The sequence below is a fragment of the Nipponia nippon genome, unplaced genomic scaffold (assembly GCF_047370975.1).
Source record: "Nipponia nippon isolate SJK-2023a ecotype South Korea unplaced genomic scaffold, ASM4737097v1 scaffold_2, whole genome shotgun sequence".
Classification (NCBI taxonomy): domain Eukaryota; kingdom Metazoa; phylum Chordata; class Aves; order Pelecaniformes; family Threskiornithidae; genus Nipponia; species Nipponia nippon.
The window spans coordinates 116,854,817-116,869,291 of NW_028262336.1; the positions used below are offsets into that span (position 1 = coordinate 116,854,817).

At 38.8% G+C, this 14,475-nt stretch overlaps 1 protein-coding gene across 2 annotated transcripts in view; it reads left to right on the forward strand.

Annotated features, from left to right (window-relative positions):
• PGR (progesterone receptor) overlaps positions 1-13,999 on the forward strand; it is a 46,156-nt gene extending 32,157 nt beyond the window's left edge. Inside the window, exons 8-9 of one of the 2 annotated variants that reach the window (XM_087755950.1) lie at positions 3,869-4,026; positions 6,354-13,999. In XM_087755950.1, coding sequence (XP_087612076.1) covers positions 3,869-4,026; positions 6,354-6,509 — 314 coding nt within the window. In that variant the 3' untranslated portion in view covers positions 6,510-13,999. Of the gene's footprint in view, positions 1-284; positions 1,140-3,868; positions 4,027-6,353 lie in introns of those variants that run through there. The other variant, XM_087755951.1, reaches the window with a different exon arrangement.
• The last annotated feature ends 476 nt before the right edge of the window (positions 14,000-14,475 follow it).

Consider the following 14,475-nt stretch of genomic DNA (forward strand, 5'->3'; position numbering starts at 1 on the left):
CAGTGAAATTTAGATAAATTTGTGATATTCCTGCTCTCCATTTCTGTCCCACAAAGTTCAAATCAAATTCAAAAAGAACATTGCAATGGTCCAAGAGCTGTCATTTATGAGTGCATCAGTTTAACAGCTACCATTCTTTAGCAACTGCATTGCCCTCAGAAACTCATTTTTAAGATGATATGTTTATATATATGCAAGAAATGAGGTTAAAAAAAAAAAAAAGTATTTCTACCTGTGCTGATGAGTTTTGCTTTTTGTTCTCTCCTGCACTTATTGTCTTATAGGAAAAAACAATTTGTCAGATCTTTGGGAAAAGGAACACACCTAACCATTGTTGCTGAGAGATTTAATAAACGTTTGGTACTGTATAAATATAATTCCACAAAACTGTTTTCAAAAACCATATAACCTCATTGTTACTATAAAGTGTTTTTTAAGAGTACTTTTATTTTAGTCATGGTATTCATCTTAATCCTCTTCAAATGTGAAAGTATGGCCATTTCAAGCTTTCATATACTAACAGTAAATCAAGTCTGAACTTTTAGTCTCTCATTCTGTCTTCTGTTTGATTTATTATTTAGATGAACTGTTTTTTACTTTTTATATAATTTTGAATAAACAGTGATTTGTATTAAACATAACTAAATGTCAGTCTTGATACATTTCTAATTCTGAATGGAAACCCCAGCCTAAGTTTTAACATCATTTTTGATTTTAAAGTTTTTCCATTGAGTTTGCTGTGGCTTAGACATTTTCTTTATATTGTACTTGTGACAGTTCTAAAGCTGTCTTGAAAGCAGAATTAGTCTTTGAAAAAAGTGGACCAACATTTTTATTTTCTGCAATTGTTTCCATTTTACAGGTCCTTATTTACTATATGTAACATGCTGTGTTGTAGTAGTGCCCCAAAAGTTCTAAATAGGGCTCCACCTTGCAGAGGCCACATACATCTAGGAACTAATACTATGAACAGTTCAGAAAGACTATGATTTAAGAAAGTAGAGCTGTGCCAAAAAAGAGAGAAATAAGCATATAGCAAGTTCAGTTCTAGCTCTAACACTTTCCAGACTTTTGATTTAGAGGAATTGCAAAATCTTGTTGCATAAGATTTTGGCTGGGTTCTTGCCACTGAATAAAAGCATCCGCATTCTTTACATATGTTCAGGGGGAAGGAGCGTTTGAGCTACCTGTGTTTAAATTGCATTTGTGCATGTAAGACATTGTAATTCTTCACTCAAATAAATAGCTTAGTGAAACTTCTTGTGATTAGATGGGAATGCGACTGTGCTTTTGCAGAGTTCTGGGGAACAGGCCATGCGTTGCTGGAAGAGATCTTTTAACTTAATTCACAAGGGAAATGTAAGGACTTAACTGCTGTTTTAGAGACGTAAGTCAAAGAAAGCGTCGACCTAACTCTATAAATTCCATCAGAATGTCACTTTATATGAAAAAGATTTCACAGGTGTCTGTAATTCTGCTGTTAGACATACCCAGAACCATCCAGGCTTTGAAAATTAAGCTATTCTTTTTTCGATGACATAACTTTTCCCCACTGTGAGTATTCCTGCCTGTATTACTCCTAAGCACATCGCATTCTCCACAAAACAGAACTCTTCCATTCAGACCCTCGACGCAGATGTGACAGGCACACTTTCAGATACCTCCTGTGTCTGTCTGGACTTGAGAGGCCGTACTGAGTCAAACCAAAGGTCCGCCTTGTCCAGCATTTCATCTTCATCAGCTGCCAAAAGAAATCGAACATGGTGTCCCTAAAAGCTGCACTGTTATTAGATATGGTGTTATAAACGGACTTTCTGTGGAAGCAGTCACAATTTCTATTCTCTATTTTTATTTTTGTTTGAATTCTGTTTTAGTCAGGAGTCAGACCTTGACTTCCATAGCCATCTCAGTGTTTAGACACTTCTCTTTAAAGTAAGCTTGCTACTTTCTGTATGTGTGTCTCCCTCCTTCCCCCAGACACTCACTTGTCTGAGAAGGCACAGAGCAAGAGACATCCTTGGCAAACTGGATCAGTTCCTCTCTTGGGCAGTCTCCTACAAAATAGGAGACTTCTTGTTAACTCAAACAGAGTAGAGTTTTGATCTTCTGCTTTGTTGTCTCTCTCTGGGCTGGAGGTGAGGGACACTTAATTTTAATGTTTGCCTGAAGTGTCTCCTTCCCTCTTACCTTCTTCTGAGGAACCAGACATGGCTTAGCCAGCTGACTTCAGGACAGGGTTTATGACTTCCAAATGGAGAGCAGTGCTGCTCTCAGTGCAGGGTTTGCTACCTAATTCTCTTTCAGGGAATGGGCTTAGGTCCAACCCCTGTGGAACTGTCTGCTTTTTAGGTGGCTTCTGTTTTAAGAATTCCATTCTTGGGTATCTAACAATACAGTGCATTGTACAGAGAGTCAGCACACACATATATTTATGTTTTAATTCCAGAAAGCGACAAATCACCTGGAAGTTAGGTGTTACAGTGTTGAATAAGTCAATGTCATTATGAACCAAGCTTCAATTTTTTTGAGAGAGATGCAAATGAAATCTCTTGTGGCCCAGTACTAGTCATGGTCTGATGATACCTGATTGAAGATGTACTAGATACCTAGCATGTGATTTATTTAACTATATGAGCTAGTCCCCATGACATTCTTTTAGAGTCCATGGAGAAAAATAAGCATCTCTACAGCATAATTCCTCTCTTTCTAAAGCTACTTCTAAAACAGTGAACATTCTTTGTGCCCAAGACTTGCCTGATTTTTCCCACTGAAGCTACAGCAAGCTGTGATAACTAGCCCAGAAGGAGATGCCTATACTGTAAAATATCTAAAGTTTGGTGAGGTGAATCCTTCTCCTTATGCTTGCTGTCAGAATACGAAATGTTAAATGTGACGTTGCAGTGTGAAGTGTCATTGGCAAGAGAGAAAGGAAAGGGGAAGAAATTTAACAGCTCTTTCAAAAACAGTATGTTTGAAACAAGACCATGTTTTAATGTATGATTATCATAGCAAAGCGAGGATTTAGATTTGATTGCCAGATGGGAATATTTTTTCAAGTTTCATTTCTTCAAGTTTTTCATTTCTTAGTTGCCTTTGACAACGTAAATTGTAAAACTTGTGTATTACACTGCCATATCAAGGAAAGCAGAATCTAGAGCTTATGCCTGTTTCCTTACAGTGCTACCAACACTTACCATCAGTGATCAAATATGGTCTTATCGCTAGCAGTCACTAACAGGTTCATTTCTCAGTGTTCTCTCCGTGTCCTCATTTTGGTCCTCACAGCTGACCATTAAGAGAAGAGTGAGTTCAACCATTTGCTCCGTGCTGATTTCTCTAAAAGCTGTTCACATTTAAGACTCTGATAGCGCAGCTATTCTGTTAAGTGAAAGAGGTCCAAACAGGAGGCCTGACCCCTGGATGCTTTGCAGTCTACGCTACTTAAGAGTTGTTAGTTCATTCCTTGACTCCATTTTGAAGCACTCCAGCTAGATCTCTTTACCATAAATCTGCTATGAAGGGGGCTGACCCTCAGCAGTGTAAGCATGAGCCAGTCCATAACATCTTTGCTCAAGGACAGGAGTGGTTCTTTTGGCCATCTTCTTTTCAGCAGACAGGTGTAGCTGAAGCTTAAGGCTATTAAGCTTCTAGACATCAGCAATTAGCACAATTGACTAATTGTTGCTGGTATATGCTTTTAACTAATTGTATCACTGTTTCTGGAGTAACTGTTGAACGGGAAGAAGTACCTGGTATATAATAACCAATTGCACTGCACAGCGTGAAATACTATAAATTGTTCCTATACTTTAAATTTCTCTCATTGCCTTCAGAATAAATTGCAACACAAGTGTTACTGTCTTTTTAGTTCCTTTGGAAGGTCTAAGAAGTCAAAGCCAGTTTGATGAGATGAGAACGAGTTACATCAGAGAACTGGTGAAGGCAATTGGTTTGCGCCAGAAAGGCGTTGTGGCCAACTCACAACGTTTCTATCAACTTACAAAGCTGATGGATTCCATGCATGATGTAAGTTTGCTTGTTAATGTATTTTGCTTTTTATGTGAGAAGGAACTAGAATTTCTTCAAAGTAATTTTATGGAAAGTGGCTAGTCGACATTTCTAAACAACAAAAGAAAACCCCCTACATTTTTCCTTTAGTGTGTGTATTTGTGTGAATCAATAGCTATATATTCAGCATCAATGTATATTGTGTGCATATATATTATACGGTATACAAGATTTAAGTATTTGAGAAACATGCATTTGAATGCTAACATTTTGTTTCATTATTTCTGTAAAGTAACCAGTACAGTTATGGTTTTTGGTAGGGGGCAGCGTGTTTGTGCGTGTGCGTGTGTATACATGTTGGTGAAAATATTTAAATAATGCAAAGAATAGGCAAGTCAAGTTGCAAAGTCAGACTAGTAAGAATTAGAGAAAGACAACCAGGATTGGTTTTGCAACCTTAATTCAACTACGTTTATGTGTATATTCCATGCCATTTTTTCAGTATCTGTCTATATTTGGGAACTGAGTCATCTTTGAGAACTCTAGTGGTGATATTATAGAGATTCATAAGTGTCTTAAAGATGCAGCTGAATCCTTTCCACATCTCTGAGAATCCAGCATATATCCTGTTGGCTGAACATCCATTAAAACTGAGGAATGACATTTCATATAAACCTTTGCCTACATGAATCTTGTTTTGTAATGGCTTGTGCATCTCTGCAAGAGAGGCAAAAAGCAGAGATGCAGGGCCATATCTGACGGTTTTAGCAAGCGCTGGGGAAGTGGCACTAAGATAGTTTAGGAAGAGGGCTCTTGAGTTCAGTGCTGGTTGTGAGGAGCTCACAGGGAGTTCAGGGAAGGATGGGGTCTTTGCATGTTTGTATTCTACTGCACTCAGCAAATCTGCGTTTTATTTTAATTGTTCATGAATAAATTCATTTATTCATCTAAAACCTTTCATTGTCACTAATTCCCCCTTCTGATGGGAGGAAAAAAGAAACCCTTTGAGGATCCCATTTATGGGAGTTAAGAGAGGTAACAATATTGATTATTATGTGGTTCACCAGGTGGTCTGAAGTCTTGATCCACTGCACAAACCTCTCCCTCAGCTTCTGCTATCCACAGAACTCACATGCACCGTTTAGCTATTGCATCATCTCAGATACCAGCAAAAGGAGCATGAGACAAGTATGACAAGCATCCTCACAGGTGAAGGTAGACAACAGAAAATTCTGAAGGGAGGATATGGAGCTTAACTTTAAGTATTTACTGGTAGTCAGACTGCAGTTGTCACTTGGCTCTGTCAGTGGTAAACCCTTCCCTGGAGTTCAGTCAGTCACCTTTTACTTGCAAAACCAAGTCCTGGCCAGTACACTACGCATGGTAGCCCTGTGCTCAAGGAACCTGTTTGGATCAGTCTTGCTTGGGATAAAAGGTCTTCCTGCCTTACCTGTAGTAATAATTTGCAATCTGAGTGTAACAGCATCCAGAGGAAAACTCTTTTGAGTGCTGGGCTGTAGAATCAATCTCTTAATTTCAAATACTTGAAGTAAAACAGCCTTAGTGGAAGTGAGTGAGTGAGTCTTGCCGCAAAATAGCCAGCAAAGTGATGGTTAGGGTAGTGTTTGGTCCGTAGAGTATCTTTGTTCAAGTTTCTATTTCAGCTCAGGCTGATAAAGTGATGGGAGATACAAGAAAAAGATAATCACACTGTGTGTTGTCAAAGCCTAGAGTAGCAGAAATAATATGATATTTGGTAACATAAATGTCACAAGTCCTAAAGAAAAAATTCTATAAAATTGGAGCTTCTCAGAGAAGGTAGAAGAGGTGAAATAGTCACATATATTGAGCAGTGGCTTTCAAGGGGTGAGGACCTGTGGAGTTTAATGTTTGTGGCGTACTCAGATATGATCATAATCAGAACCATGGAGAAGCTCGCAAGCAAATAGTCAATGCTGTCTCTTGGAGCAGTGTTTGAATAGCATACAGTAAACAAGGCATGGAGACGTGTGTTGAACGTGAGGATAAAATGAAAGATCGAATACTTGTTTAGTAATTGCCATTGTTCATGGTGCCTGCCATGAGGGAGGATGATAACACTTTATAATATTAGTGAGGCACTGTTTTTATATGGCATACCATTTAGCTATATTTATGACTTTTTCCCATGGGAGGATATTTTAATAGGGAATGACAAGTACCCACGTTATTGATTCAAGGAATGACAGAGGAAGGTAGATAACGATGTCAGCCGATGGATGTATGAGATAAGTGATTGACAGCATGTTTATCTGGCTGCATTACTGTTAGCCTGATCTATCATGTTTGTATTTTATTAAATCCAGCTAGTGAAACAGCTCCATCTCTTCTGTCTGAACACATTTCTCCAGTCCCGTGCACTGAGTGTTGAATTCCCCGAGATGATGTCAGAGGTGATTGCAGCCCAGCTACCCAAGATTCTGGCAGGGATGGTGAAACCTCTTCTCTTTCACAAAAAGTGAAATGTCTTTTCTCTTATCATAGAGATGATTTCTGGGTCATTTTTTGTTTGTTTATTTTGGTCAAGATTTTGCAATGTCAGGACTTCAGTAGATTTGTCATACTTACCCTGCCTACTGCTTTATACTTGTAACATACACAAGCCATTTAAGCTTGATGTACATATTGTGAGTTCCTGATTCCTTAACAGCAAAAATCACAAGTCATGAGAAATGTTTTGTAAACTTGGCTAGGTTGCTTTTTAGATATGCATAAGAATGACAATGAATAGAGTTTTCAGATTTCAAGAACAGTTATCTTATACATTTTTCTTACATACTACACGCTCTCAAATTTCTGATATGACATGGTGTAAACTTTTTACTTTAGTACATTGTGTGCATGGGTACATGTGGGCATGTGCATAGTACAAGATTCTGGAGGAATTATAATAAATATTGCCCACGTTTTCTCACAGATATTTCACTTTTTATTAACTAATCTGCCTCACAGAAATATCCTTTCAAAGCCAGCTGTCCAGGATTAAGTAGTCGTCACTGCAATACCTTCGTGAGTATCTATCTCAAGTGCTAGCCACAAAATATACATTCATATTCTTGTCTGTGCTCATACTGCATTGAAACTCTGAGTTCAGTGTACTCAACTCTGCTGCACCATTCAGTGCAGCTCTCCTTCAAAAACTGAAAAGCTTAGGAAAATTTCAGTGTATATTACACCAGAAGTAATGTGTATGCAAATCCACTCAGCTTTGGTTTGTGTTATTTTCCTTAAAAGTTCAGCACTTACTAAAGCTAACTCACTTAGCTATAATCTTAAATTCATCAACTTCAAAATTCTGTATTTCAGAAGCTTTAAATAGAGATGTTTTCACTGACTACAACTCTTAATAATCTTAATGTTTTGAATTCCAATGCTGAATACTCGAACAGCCATTAACATCAAATTATAGCGAGATTAAATGCAAAAAGAAATGGAAAATATGACTACAAACATTTCGATACGCATCAGACTTATTTCAGTACTATTTAGTGGAGCTACATATTTTATGTTTTAAAGGCATGCCATTATAATTGGGGTAACTGTAAAAGAAGATTTGGACTAAATTAGCTTTATACATTCAAGAAGAATGTCATATTTTACCATGGAAACGAAATATTTTACTGAAAGATTATAATGCGGTGGTGTTTGTTCCTTTGACATGGATATGAAGCAACTCATGCATTTAAGGCAGTAAATTGCTGATATATTCAAACCACAGAGAAACAGATAAAGCCCAAGAAGAATTTATGAGTCTATTGAAGTAGATGATACTAAAAATAGAAATGAAATAGATGATACTAAAAATGATACTCAAATTCTCTAACAGTGTAGGAACTGGTGAGTCTTACTTGGGTACTTGCTGGCCATATGCTTTTGCTCTTCCCCATTACGTGTTGGATGCATCCATCGCGTGACAGTGTACCGTTGATGGTGTGTAACTTGGTCTGTATCCTTGTCACGTGAACAAAGGCTCACTGGACATAAGTTCAGTACCCCTGATTAAATCAAGGTGCCCCTCATTAAAAGTATAAATGATGTTACTTGTTCACAAAAATTACATCCTGATTCTTGAAAAAAATGTGGTCAACTAACAACTAAAGGTAGATCTAAAGGTATCCTTAGTATTTACAGTTCCCTAAAGCCCATCAAGAAGAAGCTACATTACAACTGGGGATAAAAACATTTTTGAGATTCCCACATAGTAGTACAAAACCCACTAGAGCTGGTGCAAAGATGCAGCCCTGGATAAAATGGTATAAGCAGACTTTTGTGTTAGTTGACTAGGTTCATCATTTCTAACTGCCCAGAGACAAGCAATTTCTTTCATATTCAATACAGTTCTGACTTAAAACTGTGATCCTTAAAGAAATTATGTTTTAATAAATAACACAAAATTCTTTATTTCTACATATTGAAGTTTTGTTTTCTTTATTTTTCTTTGTATTTGCATTCAGTAGTTGTGGAGCTTAGTAAAAAAGTCCATTTCAACCATTCCACTTTTGTGTAACAACAATATTTTCATGCATTCTTTGGGAATTTCAGCATTGCACATGATTTCCATTGAATAAACAGGCTGTCTATGTTACTGTTTAGATTAAACTGTTAACAGAAACTTCCCACACTAAAAATTATTCCTTGACACCCTAATTCTGAAATTGGAAAACGGAGCAGGCAGTATGCTTGCCTTAGGAATGCCCCGGGGTCAGCCTTCATCTGCCTTTTACTCAATCCCTGAAATTTGTTCCACGTGGCTGCCGTGTCACCGTGTCCCATAAATATGGCAGATTAGTCTGAAATGCTCTCTATTTGTCTCAAAGGCATAATGAAAAAGGAAGAATAGATTTCTTTTGGGAGTAGATAAAAAAGATTAAAAACATTTGCAAATTGTATTTCTTAAAGATCTCTAACCCACAGAAAAAAATGCCCAGAACTTCATGGTCATGATAAATGCACTACGTAAGACAGAACAGGTTTGGCTAAATGTGGCTGCTATATGAATTTGAAAGTCCTGTATTCATTACTTAACTGTCTGAAGTTAGAAAAAACTGTTTTAATTTGAGACCTTCCAGCTTTGAGCCCAGTTTATAAAATTGCCTTTAGTCTCCATTTTGATCCCACCATTTGCTCCAGGTTACACAGACACCATGAACAGTGATCAAAACGCAAGAGTGCTTCCTTCCCTAGAGAAACCGCGTGCACCGTGACTCTTCAACACTGCGGCAATGTCCAGAGAGCCATCAGCAAACTAGTTTTTGTCGTTCAGTTTTTTAGAGAGTACGAGGCTTTTTAGTTGTCTGCATTTCTCTGCGTTAATATTTGTTTAAAGATTAAGGTGGCTTTTGACCTGAGCTTTACAAATAGGTCTAAATAAAACATCTTGTAGTGTTTCTCAGTATACTGAACAAGGCATAACAATGTTATCTTGCATTTTGCATACTAGAAATAAGAGGTTTTGGCAGGTGGACTTTTTTGTTTTCTGACATTTATGATGTGCCTGATTACGTTTTAAAGGTATGAATGAGACCTGTTGTACTAATCAGAAAGCTTGCCATCTTCTGCACATTGCACACATAACATTTTGTCTGAGCTATTGCTAAAAGTTCTTCATCTTTTACACTAAATAATGCAAGCTATGCCTGAAGCTAAGCCTCTCCTATTCTGTACAGTTCAGGTATTTTTGACCCAAGGCCTTTAGCAGTGCCTTCTGCTGGTACTTCAGTGAAGCAAACAAACAAAACCATGAAGTCAACCATTTCCTTTGAGGTCTGCTGTAGTTATTCAGCCTTGCGGAGGCATCACATTGACGGTTTTTAAAGACTGTTTTGAAGGTTGAAGTGCCTGCCTGGCTGGTTTGGAGAGCTGGGACAATGCAGTGCAGAGAAGAGGAGACCTCCGGCCCCGGCCAGCTGTCCTGCTCTTTCACACCAAGTTGCTTCACAGTTGTACCTGCTGTGCTCGAAGAAATACGAAAGGTCAAACACTTGGCTCATGTTTTCTGAGATCTTAGCTGCATCAACAGTTTTGACCAGCCTTTAGGGAAAGGGGAATGTGGGTTCGTTAACACCTAGTCCGTGACAGAGGGAAATGTAGTCTGAGAAAATTTCAATCGATTTCATTGCGCTTTGGAATGGTTTAGTTGTATGTGTGCATAATAAACTGAAGCTTAGGTATTTTTGAACTCCAGCTGTTCCTTCAGCTGTACTGCAGTTATGTTTTCTTGTGTTATATCTACAGTGGAGAAGCTGAGAGTTCAGTTTGTGTTTTCTGACCAGTCAATGCTTCATTAGTGCCTTAGTTCTTTTTTTTTTCTTTTGAAGTACAGTAATACATCTCTCTCAATTATCTTTATTGGGAAGGTGGGCCGCTTTCCTGTGTTCCTGTCTAAACCCAAGTATTTATGTCAGTTATCAGTGACATACGGGTAGCATGAACAGTAATATCTATAGGGCTCCTTCCTTCCCGTGCTCTCCTACCTGCACAAACTTCAGGTTAGTTTATCCCCAGAGCAGGAGAGGATGGGGCTTCGTTCCGCCCACGCAGCACTCAACTCCAGGTACACGTTTCTGGCCTGCCGCGCCGTTTGTGGCACGCTGACCTTTCGTTCCTTCCGATAAGTCAGCTCACAGTCCCAGAGCCAATATCCAGAGCCCTCCCAACTTTCCATGGCTCAAAAGCCTGTGTGCACACTGCCAGGCTGGACTGTCAGCGTTGCCGGATTTATTGGTTTGTACTGCTTTGTGTCATGACGACCTGACTTGAACAGAAGGTTTGTTTTTAATTTAGTTCTCTTTTCCCCCTTGGAAGATGAAAAGGAAAAAAAAAGAAAAGTCATATTTTAGGTGTTTTTTATCTTAAAATTTGTGAGGGTTTTTTGTTCAATGAATGCTATTAATTTATTAGATTGATGTTATTTGCATGCAGAGTGGTACTGTATCTTTTCAGATGCTTGGCCAGAAACATGCAGTAAAACTTAGCTGGCCGTTTACCTTAAAGAGAAAATAACTCTCAGAAAATAACCCTTCAGTGCTGTTGGAACTAATGTAGCAGTTGCGTAACTTCAAGTGCATGAGCAGTGCTGCTCCCTTCATGTATTTTGTTGCTCACATTTAGGCATTTTTTTCCTGGGTTGGGCCCAGAGTGCTCCGTACAAGGTATTTACAGAATATAAAGGATATCGAGGAGTGGTGAGCTTTCATTTAATTCTAGTTTATCATTTAAAACTGGTAATGTTTCAGTTTCTTGCCAGTGTGAGGTGTGCTTATTGTAGAAATACCATCACAAGTCATAGATCATGTTTTCGTGACTATGAAAACTAAATTACCCTTTCACCTCTACAGGTACAATAGTTCCACCAATTCAGCATTTGGCCATATCAGCGAGGAAGTTCTCACAGTGTCATTTAAACAGTCTCACTCTATTGCATTTTCCCACAGCTCAATTTAAATATCCACCCAGCCAGTTTAGTACTAAAATCTCTTTTTGCTACGGTGAGGAAAAAAGAAATCTATCATTTACAGGAATCCAGGGCTCTGCATCAGTGAACTCCACAGTGTACTTTCAGACAATGGGCTAGATTGGATGAAAAGCATCTAGTGGGCATAATAAACATCTTTGCCATCAAGTCAGAAATAACTGGGCAGACCAGTACAGAGGCCTTGGTGTTATACAGGTGAGACTTTTATGAGCATCACCGTAAGTTGCTCATTCCACCTTGGATGTACAGTTTTCACATATGCCTATTTTTCATATAACAGATAAAAATAGAGTAATGCTTTTACACATCATACCATGTATTGTTGGTTTATGTCCCGTCTGAGACTCTAATCTGTAATACCTCCGGTTGAGAACAATGTTCTCACCATAGCGCTGTTCAAAATAGCTGATTTATTCCAGCAGGTCCATTGAGGCTATATAGAGCATGACTAAGGAAAGCGCCAAACAGACATATAGATGGCAGCGTGCATTCAGAAAGACGTGTAAATGCTCTTACTTAGAGTACTTGAAAAAGAAACACCCAGCCATTTGCAATCACTATGCAGTTTTAAAAGTAAATTTTGTTTCAAAGGAGTATACAATTGTATTATATAGTGCCTGAATAAGGCTGATGGTATACTAAAATTGAACAGGATCTCTAATTAGTTGCCAAAAAAAGGAAGCTCCAAGGAGTCTTATATAATCTTTGAAAACCATAAATCCATAAACTTTATGAATTCCCCAAAATGGATGCATCTGTTTAAAAGGCAGTTGATTGATTGCAGCTATTACCAAACGTATCTAAATGTAAAGTTAAAGCCATCACTACGAATAAGAATGTTTCACACTGTACTTCTTCTGACAGCTAAGGAGCACCGAGCATGTATAGCTGAAATAGTTTAAGATTACACGTATGCAGGCCCACATAGGGAAACACGCAGACGCTGTTATTCTAGCAGCCCTGCCTCCAACTCAAGCCAGCGTGTGTGTGGGAGGACAGCTTAGTCTATGTCCTTTGTATAAATGCATTTATAAAAATATCATCATAATTCACTTTATGCATCATCATCAATCAAAAAGCACTTTGAGTGGAATGAGTTTTCACCTGTAGCTCAGAAAAAGTTAGGATCGCAACATAGATGTTCAGTGAAGGAACTGACCCGTCCGACTGGTGGGTGGCAGTCTGTCGCAAGTAGGAGCCTCCCTTTTGCTAGCAGTATTTGGAGATGTTGTATCTGAAACACAGCGTTGCCCTTTCAAAATAGTGACAAAGACTTCAGTAGAGCGATGAGTGTGTTCCCAACCATTTTCCCAGATCCCAGCGACATTTGTAACAGTAAAATGTGGATTTTGCTGTTCCACGTAAGCATATTCTGCTATAGACAAAGTACAACACACTTGCTAGAAACGATGCACTATTAAATAGCAGCAATGTGACAGCAGAATCTGATAACGTTTCCCGTTACTTGAAATGCCCAAGGAGTCGGGGTGTGGTGGCCGTGGGCTGGGGTCTGTCATGACGCCATTACGCACAATATCATCTTTCGGGACTGTCAGCACCACGCACGAAGGGTTGGCCAGCTGAGGGTGACAAGGCTTTTCACTTAAAAATTTCATTGGAAGTTTTGTATCCCAAAGCTCAGCTTGCAATATAGTCATATGGCGCTCTGGCCAATTCACTTCTTACACTGGTTTTACACAAAAGTGTCGGCATTGGGTTTGCTGTTACGTACAGTTTACAGTGATGGCTGCAGCCGGCTTACATTTTACTGGGAGACAGAAACTTCTGTCCTTTCTCAGGCTTCATAATACAGGTCGTGTCTGCGCACAAAGCAAGGTTATAAACATCTGACGTTAAAAAAACTCAACAAGCCTCTGAAATTCTGAAAAAATTACTTTAGGAAGATTTTCCATTTAAAGTATCCTTAAAGCCTTCCCTGAAAACAGCCATTAATTTTAAGGAAAACTACATGATAGAGCACAGCACAACCTAAGGGTTAAAAGCCAGGCTGGGGCTCTCGCAGTACACGATCTCTTGCAGTTTCTGAATTCCACACAAACTTTACATCCCAGTTCCATATTTGTAAAATGTTTATTCCCTCCCCTGCCCTCAACACACTTTCTTTCCCAAGGATTACTTGGATGTGTAATGCATGAGCACTTGGTAGAGGCTTTGTAATCCTCGATGGAAAATTCTGTAGAAAGCCAAATAATCCTTACCTTTGAGACATATTTGGACTGATGTTTGTTAGTATTTCTCTGTATTTAACATTCAAGATCGTGATGGACATAATTTACGGTTTGTTACTATTGGTTTTATTTTTTTAAAAAAGAGACTTGTATAAGATTTCTGTATTTTCTGGTGAAGAAGAACTTGCATCTCTATATTTGTACAGCTGAAATAATAGCTTTCAAGTATTTTTGTAAAGGTGTTGTCTAGCTACATTGTGTCATGTCCAATAAATTGGAGATGTGCTTACTTTGTAGTGGTATGAGAAGTGTTTAAGTCTTCAGTTACCACTAGATGGAAAGTAAAGCTACAAAACAGCACCGTGCTGTAACTGGACGTGGATCCGCAGTCGCCAGTGCCAGGCTGGTGGAGCCGCTTGTGCTTGCGGGCCTGCGGAGCAGCAGCCGGGAGGCTCGTTCACTTCGATTTCTTTGGCAGCTCCAGGTTAGAGGCAACACACACTGCTTATTTACTGAATTGAAACCCATGTGGGGAGGGCAGCCGTATTTTCCATTTTGTTTGCAATTCAAGCTCTCTACAAGGCTCAAAGAATGGGAGACAACCATCTTTTTTAACTTATGTGGAAGGTACTGTCAAGCTGCTAGTGTATAAAAACAGAAAAGTAAGTTACATTCCCGATCTTCCGGCATAAATACACACAAAGGAAAAATTTATGAAAAAGTATGAGCTGCACTGCGGTAGGTGGATGCACAGCAGCCCTCGCT